The following is a 22,169-nucleotide window of genomic DNA, read 5'->3' as shown; positions in this document are numbered from 1 at the left end:
CAATCATTTCAACATTCCTTCTTGAAGTACTGTGTCTTCAAGATTCCATAATTTTGAAAATGTAACAGGGAGTGAGTAGCTCAGATACCCAGAGACAAGCTGTTCCAAAGGAGAGGGGGGGGGGGCATCACCAAGAAAACTTGATCATGAGGGCTCTTTCTTTGTTGATGATATCTCTGGCCGACCCTTCTCTTCCACATCACACCGGATAAACAAATAGAACTCCAGAAAAAGGTCTCAGATGTAGGCTCAGATGTAGGCAGCCCATCCCCAAACCCAGTCCAGAAGGGTATCAGGATGAATACAGGTAATCCTTGACTTACCATAATTCATTTAATGACCGTTTGAAGTTATGATGACACTGGAAAAAAGTGACTTATGACCAATTTCCATACTTATGAGCATTGCTGCATCCCCAGGGTCATGTGATTTACATTCAGAAGCTTGATAACGGGTTCATATTTATGACGGTTGCAGTGCCTGGCGTAATGTGACCATTTCTTTTGACCTTCTGACAAGCAAAGTCAATGGGGAATCCGGATTCACTTAACAACTGTGTTATTAATTTAACAATTGTAGTTATTCACTTAACAAATGTAACAAGAAAAGTCGTAAAATGGGGCAAAATCTACTTAACAAATTTCTCACTTACCAACATAAATTCTGGGCTCAATTGTGGCCATAAGTGTATAATTGCCTGTAGTATCAAAAGCAGCTGGGAGGTCCAAAATAAGAACACACACATACACCACACCATTCCCACTCCCATCAGAGATCATCCTAGAGTGTAAATAATGTGTCCTCAGTCCCATACCTCAGCCTGAATCTTGACTAGAAGACATCCAGAGAATCTGCTTCTGCAATTCTCTGAAGCTGATGTACAATCAACTTCTCTATCAACTTCCCCAAAAAGGGAAAGTTGGAAATTGGATGACAATTGTCAAAGATCATCAGATGATCCTGAACAATTGTCGTTTGAGGGAGAAGATGGTTGTTTGAGGAACAGGCAGCTCATTGCTTCCTCTGGAGATGGCAGAACCACCCTTTACACTGCCAAGACCCAATGTTACCTCATGGAAGCCTTAGCCAACCTCATGGAATATGGATTTTAAACAAAGATGGCAAAGCTAACAGTTGCACAAATCTTGACCACTTTATCAGGTTCAAGAGGAACAAAACTGCTCCCTAATAACCAAGTCACCTCCACAGGACTGCTTGAAGACCAAGAAGTTTAACTTGGTACAAATCTAATTGGCTTACAGACACCTTACCAATTCCTCAGAGTGAGCTTGTAGGTAGACATAACAGCTACCTCCTACAAGGAAGAATCAAGTCACTTGAAAGAAGACCATCAGGTATCTGTGGACACAATAAGGGCAAAGAAATACTGATATTTTGCTGCTCTTACTACCACAAAGAAGGTATCTAATAGTAGTTCTAATCTATATTGGATCTAATTCACTTCTCATTGGTCTTCAGCAGCATTCCAGGTATCTTTCAAACACTTATCTTCCTCAACTCCTCTGTAAACCAAGGAGCGTTCCAAGATCCTTGGGTAAGGAGTTGGCTGCTTGGATGTGATCCAATGCAGAGGCCCCAATGCACTCTCATTCCAGGCAGCCACTAGGACTTCAGTTTGGACATTCAACAGATCTTCAAGAACAACTAAGGTTCCTTCTGGAAACCAATTAGGGTCATCAGACGCTCGGGACAGACCGATTTAATATTTCCCACTTCCCTGCATGGGAAAGAACTGCAGGGCCATCAGAAAGTGTTCTCACTTGATCTATTTTTTCTTCTTCTTTTAACGACCCTGCAATCTTTTGCATTGGGGTGGAATCCTAGCAACTGAATGGAGCTGAGTGTTGTGTTATTGATATAGAGAGTGGTGATAACAAATGTACAGTGGAGTCATAGTTCTACCGCTGAAATCTGAAACGTCTTTTTCTTTGATAAATGAACGAGTAAATTAATAACTGGTAACCTTTCACCAAGGGGGGAGAATCATATCAAATCTATACGCCTACAATTATTCTGTAAGAGCTATCCCATTTGCAGGAATTGGAAGCCTAAGATCCATCATCCTCATTCACTAGACTTTGGCCAAGGCTTATGAATTTTGCAGCCTCACGTTATTTGATGGGCCATGTCTAATTCCCTTCAGGTGAAACCAAAAAAGAAGGCTGAGCTTGCTGGTAGTACAAAAAAGTTTTTTTAAAAACATCGGACTTGTGTTGAGGTGCAAGAGCGATGTTCTATTAATGCATTCTTTTTTAAAAAATCAGAAAAAAATTAGAAGCCTCCTTACACCACCCTGTCAAGAAAGAAATCTCCCTTTAAGGAGATACATAAATGAAGTTGCAGTTGAAGGATGTAGTTGTGCACTGCAGAAAGGCAAAAGGGCAGCAAAGAAAAATACAGCTGAGAAAGAAAGGCAGTGTCCCATTCCCAAGCAGCATATTTCCATCATTGAAGATAAGGAGGGGATAATGCCAGCTGTGCCTGACCTAATAACCCACGCACAAAAAGTCTCTCTGTTGCACAAGCATTGCAAAAGGAATATTCTCCCTATTTTACGCAATCAGATGATGCAATTACTATTGAGTAGGTTCCTTTCTCTCCAAGATGGCAATCATCAGAGCCTTCAGTTGACTCTCTTTCTTGTGAATGAAAATAGCTCTGCATCAAAAGATGCATATCACCACACATTCTTAGAAAATGAGTAGAAGGATCCAGTTTTAACAACTTCATTTAATCCCTTCTTCACTCCTTCTGCCAAATTCATCCCTCAGATTAATCTTACTTCCTTCACTCCATAAAGCCTCAATTATTCTTGTACTTAATCATCGTTACACACAAGTAGCTGCTTTAATTCTACAAGCAATATCAATTTTGGTTCTCGTTTATTATTGAAACCCCTTTCTAGAACAAGGTCTTTATAATCCATTAAGATCACTTTGCAAAGATAATGTAATCTCACCCTTGCCTTTGCTTTAAAGCCATGTAATTGCCTTTAATACACTGGATCACATCCTCTCACATGTACTTAATATTGGCATTTTACCGCATTATCCCAAAGTCCTTAAATAATCAAGAGACATAAGCTACAAGGACTTTAAAGCTTTCACACCCATTTTTAATTAAGTAGTTTGTTTGATCACATCAAAATGCCATCCATCTTTCATTTGGTTATTGAAAGCAAACCAATTTCAATCCATATTGAAGTTGGACAAGCCAAGATGGCTTGTTTCCAAAAATTACCATTAAAATTAGCCTCTGTCAAATGATACAAAGGTTTAGAGTTCATCAACATTTGAAGCAAAACATTTCAGCATTCATGTAACTAAAGCTCTGAAAGGAGAATGAGTTTACCAACATGCCAAGTACCAGATGAGCATTATGCAGAAGCCATATCTAATTAAGTAGGATTTTAACACAGGAAAATATCATTTGTGGGTGTGACAAGGATATTCAGCTACCATGGGCTTGCTGTTGCCTAAAGCAGTGTTTTTCAACCTAGGCAACTTGAAGATGTCCGGACTTCAATTCCCAGAATTCCCCAGCCAGCGAATGCTGGCTGGGGAACTCTGGGAGTTGAAGTCCGGACATCTTCAAGTTGCCTAGGTTGAAAAACACTGGCCTAAAGTATGAAATATTCTCACTTACACCATGTTCATCAAATACATTTATGATACTAATACTAATAAAGATCATTTGAAGTGTTAGTACCACTTTATAATGCCTGGGTAAGACCACATTTAGAATATTGCATCCAGTTTTGGTTGCCACAACATAAAAAAGATGTTTACAAAGAGTGCAGAGAAGAGCAACAAAGATAATAAAGGGACTGGAGGTTAAAGCATATAAAGAATTGTTGCAGGCTTTGGATATGTCTAGTGAAAAGAAGACTAGGGATGACATCATAGCAGCGTTCCAATATTTGAGAGATTTCCACAAAGGAGAGCTTATTTTCCAAAGCACCAGAAAGCAAGACAAGAAGCAATGGATGGAAACTGGATGGAAAGCAGGACAAGAAGCAATGGATGGAAATCAAGGAGAGAAGCAACCTGGAATTAGGAGAAACTTCCTAACTGTGAGAACAATTAACTAGTGGAAAAAGCTTTCCTTCAGAAGTTGTGAGTGCTTCATCACTGGAGGTTTTTAAGAAGAGATTGGGCAGCCATTTGTCGAGACTGGTAAAGGGCAGTGATGGTGAACCTTTTTCGGCACCGAGTACCCAAACCAGAATGTGCGTGCATGTGCGCTTGTGCGCATGCCAGAGCCCCGAAAACCCAAAAAACTGGCCGACACGCACATGCCTGGTTTTTGGCCATTGTTAGGCTGCTTTTCCGGCCATTGTGAGGCAGTTTGGCACCCACGAAGATCAGAGGCCAGAAGAGCAGCTGGCAACAGTGCGCGTGCCCACAGAGAGGGCTCTACATGCCACCTCTGGCACGTTTGCCATAGATTTGTCATCACGAACCTTGGGTGTCCTGCTTGAGCAGGGGATTGGACTAGAAGATCTCCATAATCCCTTCCAATTCTGTTATATTGTTAAAATATAAAACTGAAATGTTGTTTTGTACACTCCCAGGATATACACTACCTTGCCTCAAGTGTTTATTTACCATCCTGCAAACAGTGGTTCACAAATACAGGGTCACTATGCTTATATATGCTCTACAATTTTCATACCGTAGATCTCTCCATTATATTCTTGAGCCAAGGATATAGTATGCAAAACTGAATGTTGGCCTTATGTTAAATCAGAAATAACATAGAGAAAAATGAAAATATATATGCCTGACACACACCGTTCAAAAGAGTTATTAGCTTTCATAGAAAAGGCATTTTTAAAAAGGTCACAAAGCAAAAACAATATTGTGCTTTAACTCTAGAAAATGGAAGCATTAACAGCTGTTTGGGGGGACAAAGATGCCTGTTCTATTTTCAGCTATCTTCAGCAGTTAAACTTCCTGTTTCTATTTTTGTAGGGGGTTCCCTTGCTTTTCAAATTCTCATTATGCTGACAGGCTTAAACAATGATACGCATGACTGAATTGTACACGCAAACACAAAGACGCATATATATGTATGCAAGGGCTCCTACTAAAGTCAGCAGGAAGCTATTTCGTACTAAACTCTTTACACAGAACAAGGAATGGCTTAATTTGACCTAAGACTTATCTGCACAAAAACTACATATGCACAAAGTGCACAAAGAACTACCCAAGATCTAGAGCATAATTTCAAAAAGCCTCGTACAATTTAGTAACTGCTGTACTAACAAGAAAGAAGGAACACTTTGTTGTTGTTGTTAGTTGCGAAGTCGTGTCCGACCCATCGTGACTCCATGGACAACATTCCTTCAGACCTTCCTGTCCTCTACCATTCTCTGGAGTCCATTTAAGCTCATGCCTACTGCTTTGGTGACTCCACCCAGTAAACTTATTCTCTGTTGTCCCATTCTTCTTTTGCCTTCAATCTTTCCCAGCATTAGGCTCTTCTCCAGTGAATGCACACTAGCATTATCTTAAAATGAGTTTCAAAACAGGGAACATGTCTAATATCAATAAAAACACATAAATCTATTTGAGGTCAGAATCCTTAGAAATGTAATTCTGGCTTCAAAAAGGATTGTTTCATGCTCTATAATCTCACTGTAAACAATCAACATTGGAGACAATTAAAAGCAGCTGCAAACTAGTGAAATAAAATACCATATTAATCCATAAATGGAGTTAACATAAATATTATTCTTGGATGAGGAATGGGACCTAAAGTAAACATGTACCACTTAACCAATTATTTTTTAGTAAGACCATTATAGAACATTTTATCTCTCTGGCAATTAAAAACCAGCTACCGTTAATTTGATTGTGAGACATTATATATAGGGATAATATAAATTTGGAATAGTTAAGCAAATCCATGTGTTATCCTATTCAAAATAGAAATATAAAGGGGCACTGTGGCTCAGTGGTTAAGACGTTGAGCTTGTTGATCAGAAAGATCAGCAGTTCGGGAATTCTAATCCTTAATGCTGTGTAACAGAGTGAGCTCCTGTTATTTGTCCCAGCTTCTGCCAACTTAGCAGTTCGAAAGCATGTAACAAAATGCAAGTAGAAAAATAGGAACCATCTTTGGTGGGAAGGTAACAGTGCTCCAAGCGCCTTCGGTATTTAGTCATGCCAGCCACATGACCACAGAGATGTCTTTAGATAGTGCTGGCTCTTCGGCTTTGAAACAGAAATTAGCACCACCCCCTACAGTCAGGAACAACTAGCACATATGTGTGAGAGGAACCTTTACCTTTACCTTAAACATGACTGAAAGCTTCCTTTGTCCTATAACAAAGTATAAAGGATATACTTTGTCTTTTGGAACCAAAAGCCCACAACATTTCAACAGGAGGATATAGCCAAGCAACAGATAAAAGCAGAGATAGAATTCTTGCCATTATGTCATTCATTCATTTGTGTCTGTCTGTCTGTCTGTCTACAGTACTTAGTGGATTTGGAATTTTCTTTCCAAACCAAATAATCCCTCCTCCCTCTCCCAGATCCATAGAGACTGTAACTTCTGGTCAGGATGTCCTTTTACAGGAAGATGCTAGATATGGGTTTCTTAAGATTGCTTGCTGAGTTTGCCTGCAGACTCAGAAAAATTTGCTGGACAAAAAAAAAAGACAGGAAACCTTGTGCAAGTTTAGATGGAGGTTACATCACACTAACATTTTATTTCGAATTTTAATTTGTAACTACAAGCATAAATTCAATGATTACTAATAGTTGCTTTTTTTACACTGGATATGAGATCGCTTAAGAAACCAAGTGACCTTCAGCATCATAAACCAATGTAGGAATGTTGGCCTTTAAGAGACAAAAAAAAACATTTTAGTCACCCTTCTGCAGAAGTCATACACAAACACACACTGGGTGAGGCTAATACCAATGTCTAGCACACTTGACACGGATAGGATTTCCTAATACATTAATGTTCAGCCTAGTGCACTTAAATCCGTATCTTGGATAGAGTAAATCAATGCACTGCTAAGAAACCTGAAGAATTAAAATGGCCACTCTGGGGACTAAGTGTACGTAAAAACCTGATCTCTAGCAAAGGAAGAAACAAATTTTAAAAAGAACAAAAAGGGCGTTGGTACTTACTTGATACGCCTCTTCTCATAGTGGGGGGAGGAGTATCCAGAATGGGGTTGACCTTGTCCTCTCATGATTGAATGAGTCAGAAAAGCTCTTTGGGCAACGCCCCACGGCCACCAGGTATTCCCCATATTTGACAAAGAGCTCTATCCGACTTGTTGCACCGTTCACTCCAGACTCTTAATTCAGCTCTTAGCTTTTATCGTCTTCAACATCAATATTTATATAACTTCATAAACAATGAACATAACACTTAGTCGTACAAACATAGTCAGGGAGGGACTGGATACTCCTCCCCCCCCCCACTATGAGAAGAGGTGTATCAGGTAAGTACCAACGCCCTTTCTCCATAGTGAGGGGGGAGGAGTATCCAGAATGGGATGTACCGAAGCCTGCACGTCCCTAGGGAGGGAGACCCCTGAGGCCCCATGTCCCCCATTCATGCCAGTTGAGGCGTGGGCCCTGCCCTGTGAACCACCTGCAACACCCTGTGGCCAAAGAGGCTTCTGCCGAGGCAAAAGAGTCCAGTTTATAGTTCCTAGCAAAGGGAGATGGGAAAGCCCACATGGCTGCCCTGCAGATTTCAGCCAGGGATGCCTGTGTGGCCCAGGCCGTGGATGTGGCTGCGTTCCGTGTGGAGTGAGCTGTGATATGATTGGTGTCAATAAGCCCTGTGATTGGTATGCAGTGGCAATGCAGATTCGCAACCACCTGCCTATTGTGGTGGAAGTCACCTTGTTACCCATGCACTGGCTGATTATTTAAAAGAAAGTCAAGAACATCTATTAATCGAAGGAAGGCCCAACAGACGAAACAAGAATACAGAAAAGATGTGATAAAATCAAGATGGAGAGTTGGCAGAACAAAGCACTGCATGGCCAATTTCTGGAAAAAATAAAAGATAAAGTGGACAGTGAACAAACTTGGTTATGGTTAACAACAGGTACAGTGAAAAAAGAAACAGAGTCACTAATCCTGGCTGCGCAAGAACAAGCTATCCGCACAAATGCCATTAAGGCTAAAATCGAAAAATCCTCTGATGATGCCAAATGCAGACTTTGCAAAGAAGCTGTTGAAACTGTTGATCACATACTCAGCTGCTGTAAAAAAATCGCGCAGACTGATTATAAATTGCGGCACAATTCAGTAGCACAAATGATCCATTGGAATTTGTGCAAAAATTATAATATTAAAACAGCAACAAACTGGTGGGAACATCAGCCTGAAAAAGTCACCGAAAATCAGATGGTCAAGATCTTGTGGGATTTCCGTATACAAACCGACAAAATACTGGCGCATAATACACCAGACATCACACTGGTTGAGAAAAATAAGGTCACAATCATAGACATCGCAATACCAGGTGATAGCAGGGTCGCCGAGAAGGAACATGAAAAAATCGCAAGATACCAGGACTTAAAAATCGAAATTCAACGACTATGGCACAAACCAGCAGTGGTAATTCCAGTGGTAATTGGCACACTGGGTGCTATTCCAAAAGCACTGGAATTACATTTAAAACAGTTAAAAATTGACAAAATCACCATCAGTCAAATGCAAAAAGCCGCACTGCTTGGATCTGCACGCATATTACGAAAATACGTTACGACGTCCTAGGCCCCTGGGTGGGGCCCGACTAGTAACCAATGCCAAATCCGGCGAAACAACTGGCCGCTGTGATACAATTGTATAATAATAATAATAATAATAATAATAATAATAATAATAATAATAATAATAATAATAATAATAATAATAATAATAAAGAAAGAAAATGCAAAGAAAATGAAGCCTACAAATACTTAGGCATTCTGCAGTTGGATAACAACAAGCATGGAGAAGTAAAAACTATTGTCAGGCGAGAGTACACCAACAGAGTTAGGAAAATTTTGAAATCTAAATTGAATGGTGGAAATACAATCAAGGCCATAAATACCTGGGCAATACCAGTTATAAGATACACAGCTGGCATAGTTAACTGGACACAAGCTGATTTGGACCTTTTGGACCGAAAAACCAGGAAACTAATGACAATGCACTACAGTTTACATCCACGTGGTGATACTGATAGACTATACCTGCCCCGAAAATCAGGTGGCAGAGGATTATTACAAGTGAAGCAAACAGTTGAAGAAGAAAAACATGCACTGGCTGATTATTTAAAAGACACTCAAGAACATCTATTAATTGAAGTAAAGAACAAAAATCTACTGAAGGCCCAACAGACAAAACAAGAATACAGAAAAGATGTGATAAAATCAAGAATGGAGAGTTGGCAGAACAAAGCACTGCATGGTCAATTTCTGGAAAAAATAAAAGATAAAGTGGACAGTGAACAAACTTGGTTATGGTTAAAAACAGGTACATTAAAGAAAGAAACAGAGTCACTAATCCTGGCTGCGCAAGAACAAGCTATCCGCACAAATGCTATTAAGGCCAAAATCGAAAAATCCTCTGATGATGCCAAATGCAGACTTTGCAAAGAAGCTGATGAAACTGTTGATCACATACTCAGCTGCTGTAAAAAAATCGCGCAGACTGATTATAAATTGCGGCACAATTCAGTAGCACAAATGATCCATTGGAATTTGTGCAAAAATTATAATATTAAAACAGCAACAAACTGGTGGGAACATCAGCCTGAAAAAGTCACCGAAAATCAGATGGTCAAGATCTTGTGGGATTTCCGTATACAAACCGACAAAATACTGGCGCATAATACACCAGACATCACACTGGTTGAGAAAAATAAGGTCACAATCATAGACATTGCAATACCAGGTGATAGCAGGGTCGCCGAGAAGGAACATGAAAAAATCGCAAGATACCAGGACTTAAAAATCGAAATTCAACGACTATGGCACAAACCAGCAGTGGTAATTCCAGTGGTAATTGGCACACTGGGTGCTATTCCAAAAGCACTGGAATTACATTTAAAACAGCTAAAAATTGACAAAATCACCATCAGTCAAATGCAAAAAGCCGCACTGCTTGGATCTGCACGCATATTACGAAAATACGTTACGACGTCCTAGGCCCCTGGGTGGGGCCCGACTAGTAACCAATGCCAAATCCGGCGAAACAACTGGCCGCTGTGATACAATTGTATAATAATAATAATAATAATAATAATAATAATAATAATAATAATAATAATAATAATAATAATAATAATAATAATAATAATAATAATATAAAATACAAAAGGGGGCATCTTCCCACATGTTAAAAACAAGGAAATGTTAAGGAAATGATTGGTCCCTTGCTGGGAGAAAGTGGCCAGAAGGTGACAAGCAGCAGGGGTAAAGCAGAACTATTTAACTCATGTTTGGCATCTGTCTTTACCCAAAGGGATAAAACAGTCCAACCTATCAAGAACAGCACCCCAAAAATCAGATTAGGAACCCAAAATGAGATAGGGAAGAAAATGGTAAGTGAGCACGTGTCTGCCCTAGCCAAGGTCCAATTCCCAGGACCAGATGGGTTACACCCCAGGAATCTGAAGGAACTGGCAGACGAGATCTCCAAACAACTGAACTATATCTATCAGAGATCCTGGAGTACCGGAGAACTACCATAGGATTGCTGATGTAGTTCCCCTCTTCAGAAAGGGAGAAAACAGATCAAGAGCCCAAAGCCAACATGGGTTTGTCAAAAACAGATCATGCCAGGCTAGCCATATTGCCTTCTTAGATAACACTATGGTCCTATGGTCCACTAGTGACAACACTAGTGGACCATAGGAATGCCACTGATATAATTTACTTGGATTTCAGCAAGTCCTGATAAGGTAGACCATAACCTACTACTAGATAAAGTAGAAGAATGTGGGTTAGACATTGTCACACCAGATGGCTTTGTAACTGGTTGACCAACCGCACAGACCTGTACTCCTCGATGGAACTGCCTCTTCATGGAGGGAAGTATGCAGTGGAGCATCCCAAGGCTCTGTGTTGGGCCCAATGCTCTTCAACATCTTCATCAGTGAATTTGATGAGGGTATTAGGTATGTAAGCTGACAGTTGGGTTAACACTATATATGTCATGATAGTAGTGCTGTTTCTTTAAGTACTGCTGTTATCTCAAGCGGTCATAAGAAGGAGCCAGAATGACTGTTAGCTCTCTGTTTGTTAAATGCTGATCGGTGGGGGGGACTCATCAGATTTACAGATGACCCCAAGCTGGCAGGAGTAGCTAACACTCCAGAATACAGGCTAAAGATATAGAAGGATCTTGATACATTTGAACATTGGGCAATGTCTAAGAAAATGAGATTCAATGAAGTAAGGTTCTACCTTTAGGCAACAAAAACGAAATGCACAGGTACAGAATACCTTGCTCCACAGTAGTAACTGTGAGGGGGATCTTGGAGTCCTAGTGGACAACCCTTTAAATATGAGCCAGCAGTGTGCAGCAGCTGCCAGAAAGACCAACACAGTTTTAGGCTGCATAAACAGAGGAATAGAATCAAGCTCACGTGAAGTGTTAATACCACTTTATAAGGCCTTGGTAAGGCCATACTTGGAATTCTGCATTCAGTTTGGTCACCATGATGTAGAAAGGATATGGAGACTCTAGGAAGAGTGCAGAGAAGAGCAACAGAGGGGATCAGGGGACTGGAGGCTAAAACCTATGAAGAACGGTTGCAGGACCTGGGTATGTCTAGTTTACTGAAAGGAAGGACTAGGAGAGACGTGATAGCAGTGTTCCAATATCTCAGGGATTGCCACAGAGAGGAGGCAGCCCAACTATCCTCCAAGGCATTTGAGTGCAGAACAAGAAGCAATGGGTGGAAACTAATCAAGGAGAGAAGCAACTTAGAACGGAGGAGAAATTTCCTGACAATTAGAACAATTAATCCAGAAGTTGTGAATGCCCCAACCCTGGGAGTCTTTAAGCTGTTGGATAGCCATTTGTCTGAAATGATATAGGATTTCCTGCCTAGGCAGAGTGTTGGGCTAGAAGACCTCCAAGGTCCCTTCCCACTCTGCTATTGTATTGTATACAATAGTATTGTATTGCATTGTATTTTGCTCTTTGCCTAGTCGCCCCCACCCTTGGAAAGACTTCAGGGGTAATCTCTAATCTGATTGGAGGCTCTTCTGTCCCTCCATTGAGAGCTGCAGCCTTTAGCAGTGAGGGCTGATTTCTGCTTGTGTTTTCCCAGCTGCAGGGGGCTGCCATCTTGGGCCACATGGGGCCTCTCCTCCCCCTTCTTCCCAAATGGCTCTGTGGGGCAAATACGATAGCCCCGCCCTCACGAATGAGCAACAAAAAACACAGCTTGTGCTACTAAGAGCTGCTGGCCTCCTACTGAGAGCCTTCTCGCCCCCCCTTCTTTCTCCCATTTAAAGGGGAGTGTTCTTAAAGGAGAAGCCTCTGGAATTCTCCTGAGACTCAGAAAGGGGCAGAATAGGGTTTGCATAAATCCTGAAAGCAAGGTTGCTGAAACCCAGATGACAAAGTCATTGCTGCCTGAAGAGAAAACTAGTGATCTTTCCTCAGTTTCCAGGGGCGTGGGGAGGGACTCCTCCTGCTGCTGGCCTTGTGGCAGCTGCCTCTGCATTTCCTACTTGGAAGTAGGCTGGGGGGAGGGAGGAATTGATCCACCGCTTGCCTCTTTAACCCCCCTTGATGGAGATATGCCTCCTTTTGGCCTTTGCCTGCCTCCCCCGCCCTTGGCTAATGCCTCTGCGATGGTCTCTAACCTTTTTAAGGGCTCCTCAGAGCCTCCGGTAGTGGTTGTTGCTGCAGGGCTGAGAGCTGGGCTCCTGCCGGCCTCCTCAGAACTGCTGGGGGCCGCCATCTTGGACCACGTGGTTTCAAGATGGCCCCGGCTCCAAATTCAAAAGGCTCCTCTTTGCTGGAACACATGGAAATGGCTTGTGCCTTTGCAGGCTGCCATGTGGCTGCCGCTGCCACTGGAGGCTCTCTCTCTCACCTCCCCCTGCCTCCCGCAGCTCTTTCTGAGCCTCTCCAGCTCTCAGCTTGTTTACTGGTAATCACTGCCAGCGCAGGCTCTCCAGGGCGTTTTAACAACCCGCGGTTCGTGGCTCAACCCCTGAGGGGAGCGGAGGAGCGCTCCTGCTCCTGAGAAGCCTTTGCGGCAAGGGCTTGCCTGCAAGAGGCTTGTGCCCTGTTCTCCTGCTTGCCCGGCAAAGGTCCTCACTGAGTGACTCCATCTCACTCAGTGGCCAGGGCAGCGTGCTGCCCCAGGGGGCTTGTGGCAGTCCAGTCCTTGTAGGAGGAGGCTGTGCGCGATGTAGGGAGGCAGGATTCGCCGGGTTGAAGCTTATTTTCCTTAATCCTTTGTAAATTATTGGAGGTCCAGAGTGGTGCAACCTTTAGAGCCGAGGTGGCACAGTGGTTAAATGCAGCACTGCAGGCTGACTGCAGTTCTGCAGTTCGGCTGTTCAAATCTCACCGGCTCAGGGTTGACTCAGCCTTCCATCCTTCCGAGGTGGGTAAAATGAGGACCCGGATTGTTGTTGGGGGCAATATGCTGACTCTGTAAACCGCTTAGAGAGGGCTGAAAGCCCTATGAAGCGGTATATAAGTCGAACTGCTATTGCTTTCCAGTGAGTGGATGAGTCAAATATGGGGAATACCTGGTGGCCAGGGGGCGTTGCCCAAAGAGCTTATCTGACTCTTCCAATCATGAGAGGACAAGGTCAACCCCATTCTGGATACTCCTTCCCCCTCACTATGGAGAACTCCCAGTTCAATGTGTTCATCTACTCCCAGCGGTACCACTAAGCTGCTACAAATATGTCACCCATCTTCCAATAAAAACAAGAGCTTTGTTAAGACAAACCAAACTTGCCACAGAAAGCATATGGCCAAGGAAAAGCAAGAATTGGAAATGGACCCCACAACTGGAGTGACCAGTTTCTGATAGGCAGATGAAAACTACGACCAGCAGTAGAAAGATCTACCCAAAGCCCCTCAGCCGATTGCTGTCTCATTTTTTTTCAAGAGTAAATACCCGTAATAGTAATAGTTTAGTATTTTACTAAACAGGCTAATTCAATGGCAGAACTTTGAATAACCATTCAATAGCTCTTTTTGTTTTGTTTTGTCTTGCCAGGTAAAGCAAATAGGGAAGGTTCCTGTCAAAATCTCTTTTCCAGAAATGTTGGAAAATAAAAATAGAAACCTAACACAAAGGCTCAAGTGCAACTATATACAGGTAGTCCTTGACTTTCAGCCACAATTGATTCATGTTGTTAAGTGAAACATTTGTTAAGTGAGTTTGTCCCATTTTATAACTTTTCTTACCACAGTTGTTAAGTGAATCACTACAGTTAGTAACAGGGCTGTTAAATGAATCTGGCTTCCCCATTGACTTTGCTTGTCAGAAAATCCCAAAAGGTGATCACATGACCCCGGGACACTGCAACCTTCATAAATATGAACCCGTTGCCAAGCATCTCAATTTTGATCATGTGACCATGGGGATGCTACAATGGTCATAAGTCACTTTTTCGGTATCGTAACTTAGAACGGTCACTAAATGAACTGTTGTAAGTTGAGGACTACTTGTACTGAATATCAACGGAGGTGGTACAAAGAAGGGAAATGTCCACTGAAGCATTAAAACATCTCTTCTTATTCTAAATAAGAATAAAAAAAATAATCATACTTTTTTCTCCTATTTGAGAGAGAAAAAACCCTTCCCAACAAAACATTATTGTCATCCAAGGCCTTAGACTTTAGCAAAAAGGCATTGATAATAATCTTTTGAAACTGACCATCTGCTAAACAAATATACTTCAGTTATATGAGCATTTTATGGATAATAGATCATGAAAACAGTATACAAATCAGCATAAACATACATTGTGGACCTTTAGATCAGATTCCTCAAGTGAGTTTCTCTACCTTAGCAAGTTCAAGAGGTATAGAATTCAATTCCCAGAATTCCCCAGGTAACAATGCTAGATACAGGTCAAAGTTGTAGATACAGGCTGAGAAACACAGCCTCATCTTAGCATAGAATAATATTCTATTTGCATAAATAACTGAACACAAAAATATTCCAGTAATACAACACATTATTAAATTGTTGCATAGTTGTTGGGATATGTAATGCAAAGACATACAATGCACACACACACACATATACATATAGGCATGGTTTTAAAATTTTAAACCAGACCTTAACATATTATAAAAATAGTTCCTGTATATAACTCTGTGGATGGTATATACATTAACAATCCAGTCCTCATTCCCTGTCCCTCTAAAGAGGAGGAAAATGAATGCAGGATTTGAAACCAATTTAACTCTCCCACAGGATCCAATTAATGGACTGTCTTGAACAGTCTATCAAAAATGAAGATAATCTAGTTTCTGAAAAACAGATGAAACAGCCATAGTCAAAGTTTTTCAACATTAGGGTAACTAAAAAAAAAGTTGAATATGTGCCAACTTTCTCAAAGCTTATTTCCTTTAGTCTTGAACAAAGTGCAGAAGAACAGCTGTGTCTTTTCTGATCTTATTTGGAAGGAGTTTTGTTTGGAAAGAACTAAGAATGATCTTGAAAACACAAAGATACAATGGCAGAATTCAACCACATGCGTTAAAAAAGTGAATGGCACAAGTCCTGTCTCAAGCTCAGTTTTTTTGACATTATTCTGAATACTCAAAACCAGGGTTTGCAACACACAGGTTAGAATTTGAGAAATCAGGAATTAGCCCGTTTGTTTGTTTGTTTGGGAATTGAAAAGAGAAATCTTAACTCTTTTCCATTGAAACAATAAAAATGGACTGAAAATATAGGTCTCACCCAATCCAGAAATCAAAGCTACAAAGGGGCAATTGGGGATATACCAGTATGTACAGTCAACAGTCTGCCTAAACAACTGATCCACACCAAAATGAGCTTTCTCACTTCAAGATGTTCTTCTTATCAAAATACCCTGAATGATATCTTGTGATGTTTCAGTCAAAGCTTAATCAAGTGCTATGTTTTCAGGTGCAAAGTTCTATTTAAATGCTATAGTTTATTAGAATATTTTGCAGCACTCTGAAAGCAATCCATTTACATCCATTTAAGAATAATTATAAACAAATAAAAATGGTACTGTTCCATTAATTTACCTCCTTCACAATAAATATTAGGTACATTTAGAAGCAGCACTCATCCAATTGTGTTAGAGCAATTAAATAATTATCAAGGAGGGAAAGTGTTCAGCAGCACTGAAAATATTGAAGAAGAGCAGTGTACCTACAATAAAAGTTGTTTTAAAGCAGCCGTGGCATAAGTTTCAGTCAAACCAATATCACAAAGTCATGAATTGACTTTTGAATTCAACATTATTTGAGAAGGAATCCCCAAGAAGAATCAAAAATAGCCATTGAAACTTACAAATACAAGCTGTTCACAAAAAGCTTCTTAAACATCATGAGTTAGAGCCAGCTTGTAACTAAGTCCAAGCAACAAAGATTAGTCATAGTATGCTAACTCCATAATTCTCTGAAAGTTGTTGACACAAAACTTATCTTATTCATGCCAACCATCTGAGTTCACAAGACTTCATTTGACCTTGAATTCCATATCCTGCTTCAGAGCGACATGTTCAGGAAGATACAGAAATGGTCCAGTTTCAATTAACTTGAGCTAAAAATTTAGTTGAAATTGATCCATTGCCAGATTTTCATCAACCTTGAAATTATAATTTAAAAATGCAATTTATGATTTGCAATTTTAAAATGGTCTAAGAATCCATCAGAAAAAATGTCTTTAACACCCTTCATGTGCCACATCTTCCCAAAATAGCCACTTTATATAATCTGGAATGGGATTAGAGTATATAAATAAACATTTCTCACTCACAAAATAAATTGCCATTAAGCATTCCGTTATTTTTTTAAGTATTAAGAACCAAGTTGACTATCTGCTTCATGAAGCTAATCCAGAGCTGTTCTCTACCAAAGAAGATACTTCATTAGGAAAATATAATTAATAGGGACCACATCTTGGCTTGGAAAGCAAACAGCATTAAGTCTGGATAGTATTTGAATGGATACTAAAATAGAGCAGTTGAGAAATATCTCCGAAGAAGGTAATAACAAGCCACTTCCTTACTGTGGCCAAGATATCCATGAAGTCATTAGGAATTAAAGTTGATTTGGAGGAGATTCATTTTAATAAACAGAAGCAGCTGAGACTTTTCATGATATCTTCTAGTGCTGAGGAGTCCAAAACCTTCAAAAATGTCACAAGATTAAACCTATGATCTTCTATATCCACATCACATCTACTACCATTTCAATGTTTATCAGTCTATTTTTCTCTTAAATAAGTTACTGGATGGGTGGAGGGAGGATACGACCTCCTCAATCAAAAATATAGCTTATAAGTAGCATAATAATCAAAACAAAAAGACTACCTGTATTCATTCCAGTGATACAATTCTATCATCTAAAGATTTTCTTCAACCTTTATCACCAGACAGGAAAGTCAGTTGGGGATCTCAAACCATTCTTGATTTGGTTATAACACCAATTGCCACCACCAATAACTTACTCAACAAAAATCCCCATAAATAGTAGTTTAATAAATAGCAATTGTTTAAACTGAATGATTGGCTTGTATTCTTGTATATATGGGTATGTCCATTTGATATTAACTAATTTCATATCAGGGATGAATTCCCCGCAAAAATAAATCAGTATTTTTTAAGGCATTATTTTTAATAGTTTGCCCTGGTACTCTAGTTCCCACACAGCACTAATACATAAAACATGATTTCATATATTATGCAACACAAAAAGAAAAATGCCAATTTTGGCTTAGGTTTAGGTAAACTAGTACGTGGCCAAACTCCATACATATATACCAAAATGTTTCTCTTCATTTTCATTTTGATCATCATGGCTTACAATGACTTGCAAGTACAACACTTCTAAAATCCCAGAATTATCAAAATTATGACTATAATTCTGGATAAATGAGGATACTTTGATTACATTTATATATCAGAAAGTAAACTTTCTATTAGCATTAATTAGGGTTCTAGTAACTAAAACTAACAACATATTTACATTAAAAATGGAAGAAATATTTCCAGGCATAGAAAATATTGAAAAAAGTATATCCTTAAATGGATATACTTTTGCAGGATACTGTTTATTTGTTTATTTATATAACTGTTTATTCAACATTATATAACACTGACTGTATACATTAACATAGCATGCTGCCCATTTTTGTGTGTAATGTTAAGCCAGGATAGTCAACCATGGCTTGTTGGGTCTCACAGAACATAAACCATCCAACTGATCCAATTGAGGGGCAAAGATAACGTAGTGATTGTCTGCTTCATAAACATGTGATAATCAAAAAAACATTTATTGTGATTGTTTTCATTAACATGACAGCCAAAAAGAAGTGAAAAGAAAAGGTTTTTCGTAAGAATGATATGAGATGAATTGGATAGTATGGCTGTGTTGCTATCAAGAGTCAAAGGGCAAATTGTGTCATGGAGCCCTATACAGCATTTATCAGGGAGAACTTAAACAAAATGTTTCTTTTCTCACATATAGTTTATTAGCTGTGCAAGGCAAATTTGTGTGAGCCCAGGAAACATAGCACCTCCACCCACTATTTCCACAACAGCAACTCTATGAAATAGTTGCACTGGAGAAAGTGACTGACTCAAAGTCACCCAGTCAGCTTCTTGTGGCTGATGATAAGACTAGAACCCGAATCTCTCATGCACCAGCTGTCCAGTTACACCCCACTGAATAGTTAGCTTTTCCCAAAGCATGAGCAACTTACCCTTACGAGACTTGGAGCGACAGATGAGCAAGGTATCTTCACATACTTCAGGCACTTCTCATGAGACATAAAATTGCAAACTGTGGAAAACAAATATACATGTCAATTTGTATTAAGAAACAGACAAAGGTCCCACTTAGTCCATTCATTACCATTCAATAATGTGTTGTATGAATTAATACATTATTTTACCTGTATTGATTCTCCTGCCAATTAGCTTTATTGTCTCCTGCTTAGTGCAGGTAATATGAAACATGGAAAAAAGCTTATTATTATCTTTACTCAATGAATAAAAATCCATGAAATATCCTTGGAAGAATTATGGTCTTTCCACATGGAAAAACTGTTTCAACTCCCTCATTCTTTAAATTAATTTTCTATACATCTAGTTGCACACCCATGCTTCGCTATGAAACTATGTGATCGGGCTTGATAAATTGACATTTAAATTTGAAAATTAATGAGGAGTTTATAGAGGCACTGTATTATTTCATTAGAGATGGTAAACTAAGCTTCTGTTACAGATTAAGACATTATTGTAAGTCTAACAATAATAAATTAGATGGGTTTAAGCCCTTTAATCCCACCAGCACCCAGTTGCAACTGGCAGTTGGAACAGAACAGTGGGGAAAGGGAGTAGAATATCTAACCCCTTAGCATCAGAGTGTTAATATAATACTGTATAAGAAATACTAATGATCTGATGGTCATTTCGACAAATCCTTTCTTAGCGAGCACCTAGAAGCCAAGAGGAACATACATGCCAAATTTCAGATTTGTATGCTTTACAGTTTTGGAGATTTTGTGATGAAGCACGATTGGCATTTCGCTTTTATATAGAGAGATTTTGTCTGATACCCATGAACCAGAGGTATACATAATTTTCTAGTACACCATTGTTTTAAGATTAGCATTATAATCTTGAATGTTTTATTTTCAGTTTCTTTTTCTAAACTGACCTTGAATCTATCTCTTTCACAGCATTCTATGCTCTTCAAACTACAAGTAAAAGAATTAATATATGTGGCAATATAAACTCAAATTACGCAGATGAAAACCTAATCTCTCCAAATTTCCAGCAGGTTTGTTTTACAACTGTGAGTATGGACATAAATATAAAATAAAGAGCAATATAAATGTAACTTGTCTCATTACACAAAACTAACTTTAAGAAGTCAATTTTCTGGTTATAAAAATAAAGTAGACCTTTTAAATAGTCTTGATATGTTTATACCATGTTTCCCCAAAAATAAGGCATGGTCTTATTTTCTTTTGACCCTCAAGATAAGCGCTTGGCCTTATTTTCGGGGAGGTCTTGTTATTTTTGAGGTGCAAGAGGCGGCAAGCATGGTCACCTCATGGCTGCTGCTGTGTTGCAATATTTTCAGGAAGGGCTTATTTTAGCACATGTGCTCAAAAGCCCAATTGGGCTTATTATCTGGGGAGGTCTTATTTTCAGGGAAACAGGGTATTAAGTTTGCATTTTGCATAAAGGATATTTTTTCTCATTCTGTGATCTCTTCAGCATAACATATAAAGTCCTGAAATTATCAGTTACTAAATAGAAAGGCATTTTTTTTTCCTGATTTCTAGATGTTAAGGTGAAGTACTGGAACAGTTAATTTTTCCTTTCCAATTTGTTTTACGTCATGCTGATTAAATTCTCTGCCAGCTAAAGTAACAAGCAAAAAGTGGATAACATAAAGTTTTGTAAAAGTGCTTGGTTTGGGTAATCACTTGAGAACTCTGAAATGTAATGCAAGAAAGCCAAAAGCAGAATAGAGGAAAAGGTATTAAAGTCTTAAAATGCATAGATGTTATTCTTTGCTGTAACACTTTAAACCAAGAGGTTTTAAATTCTTACAGGATGCAGAACCTGTTCATTAAAAAAAAAAGATCTGGAATCCCTGGTTCAAGAGGGGTGAGGCTTCCGGCTTTCTCCATTAGAAGCTAAAAGTTGAAAAATCCTATTCCAAACTTGATTTCATAAAAAGGGTTGCTATGGAACAGGAATAATTTGGCAATCAAAAAGGGCAAATTTTAAAGCTTGCTATATCCAAAAGAATAGTTTTGTAATGTCAAAACAAAGACTAATATTTTTGTCTGGCTTAGGAAATAAGTCTGAAATAAACACAACTTCTGTTGAAATGTTTGGAAAAGCAAGTTTACAATACTTTATAAATGTGCCATTTTAAGTATAAATTTACTCATTGTTTATTTATTAGCATGATTTTGACAGAAGTTCTTAATCAAGATCCTTTTCTAAGACCTTCTTCTCACAGTTATTAATGAACAACAGGCTATTTTTCTATAATATAGTGCCATGATGGTGAACCTATGGCATGCAGGTGGCACACAGAGCCCTCTCTGCGGGGACGCCAGCCTTGGCCCATTCCAGCCCGTATGCGAACACGTCTCCTGCCGGCCAGCTGGTCTTTGGGTCTCTGCCACACATGTGCGGGGACCATGTGGGGGCCGTGTGCATGCATGCATGGGAGAAAGGGCACATGCACGGGAGGTGCTTGCATTGTATTTTGGGGTCTCGCGCAGCACCCCATGCCACATTTTGGGCCTGGAAAGCCTCCTGCACCAACCTGGAAGCCAAAAACTGGCAAGGGAGGGTTGGGCAGATGTGTGGAGGGAGTCACGGGGGTGGTAGTGTCACACGCACATTGCATTATGGGTGCAGCATGCGTGGGCACTTTCAGCACACGACAACAAAAAGGTTAGCCATCACTGATATAGTGAATGACCTCAGAAGAAATGACACATTACTATCATTTTTAAAAACAATTAAATGAAACAAGAGAATATTGCCATAACTACCCACATTTTTAAAATATATATATTTTAGACAAAAGCTACAAAATTAACATATTTTACATATATATATATATACAGATGTAGGTTTCATCCATAATGGCTGGATGAAAGGGCAGAGAAAGAAAAATGTCTCTCCATGGGTGCATGTCTGGTGGGGAATCCTGGGAATTGAAATCTACACATTTTTAAGTTACCAAGGTTGAGAAACACTGTGTTAAAATATCTGGGTGTACATTCCTCAACTCATTCTCTAAGAAATGCTGAGTGCCAAAGAATTGAGGCCTTTGAACTATGGTACTGGCAAAGACTACTGCGAGTCCCTTGGACTGCAAGACAATCAAACTGATCAGTCCTAGAGGAGATCAACTCTGATTGCTCTTTAGAAGGCCAGATCCTGA

At 39.6% G+C, this 22,169-nt stretch overlaps 1 protein-coding gene across 1 annotated transcript in view; it reads right to left on the bottom strand.

Annotated features, from left to right (window-relative positions):
• DGKQ (diacylglycerol kinase theta) overlaps positions 1-22,169 on the bottom strand; it is a 109,514-nt gene that overhangs the window by 69,768 nt on the left and 17,577 nt on the right. The window contains exon 2 of the mRNA XM_087716276.1: positions 18,949-19,028. Coding sequence (XP_087572402.1) covers positions 18,949-19,028 — 80 coding nt within the window. The remainder of the gene's footprint in view (positions 1-18,948; positions 19,029-22,169) is intronic.

The sequence above is a fragment of the Thamnophis sirtalis genome, unplaced genomic scaffold (genome assembly GCF_051295495.1).
Source record: "Thamnophis sirtalis isolate CommonGarterSnake01/CBP01778 unplaced genomic scaffold, rThaSir2_p1.2 scaffold_5, whole genome shotgun sequence".
NCBI classification, from domain to species: Eukaryota; Metazoa; Chordata; class Lepidosauria; order Squamata; family Natricidae; genus Thamnophis; species Thamnophis sirtalis.
The sequence above is the reverse complement of the archived record's forward strand: the minus strand, read 5'-3'. Positions and strand labels throughout refer to the sequence as shown.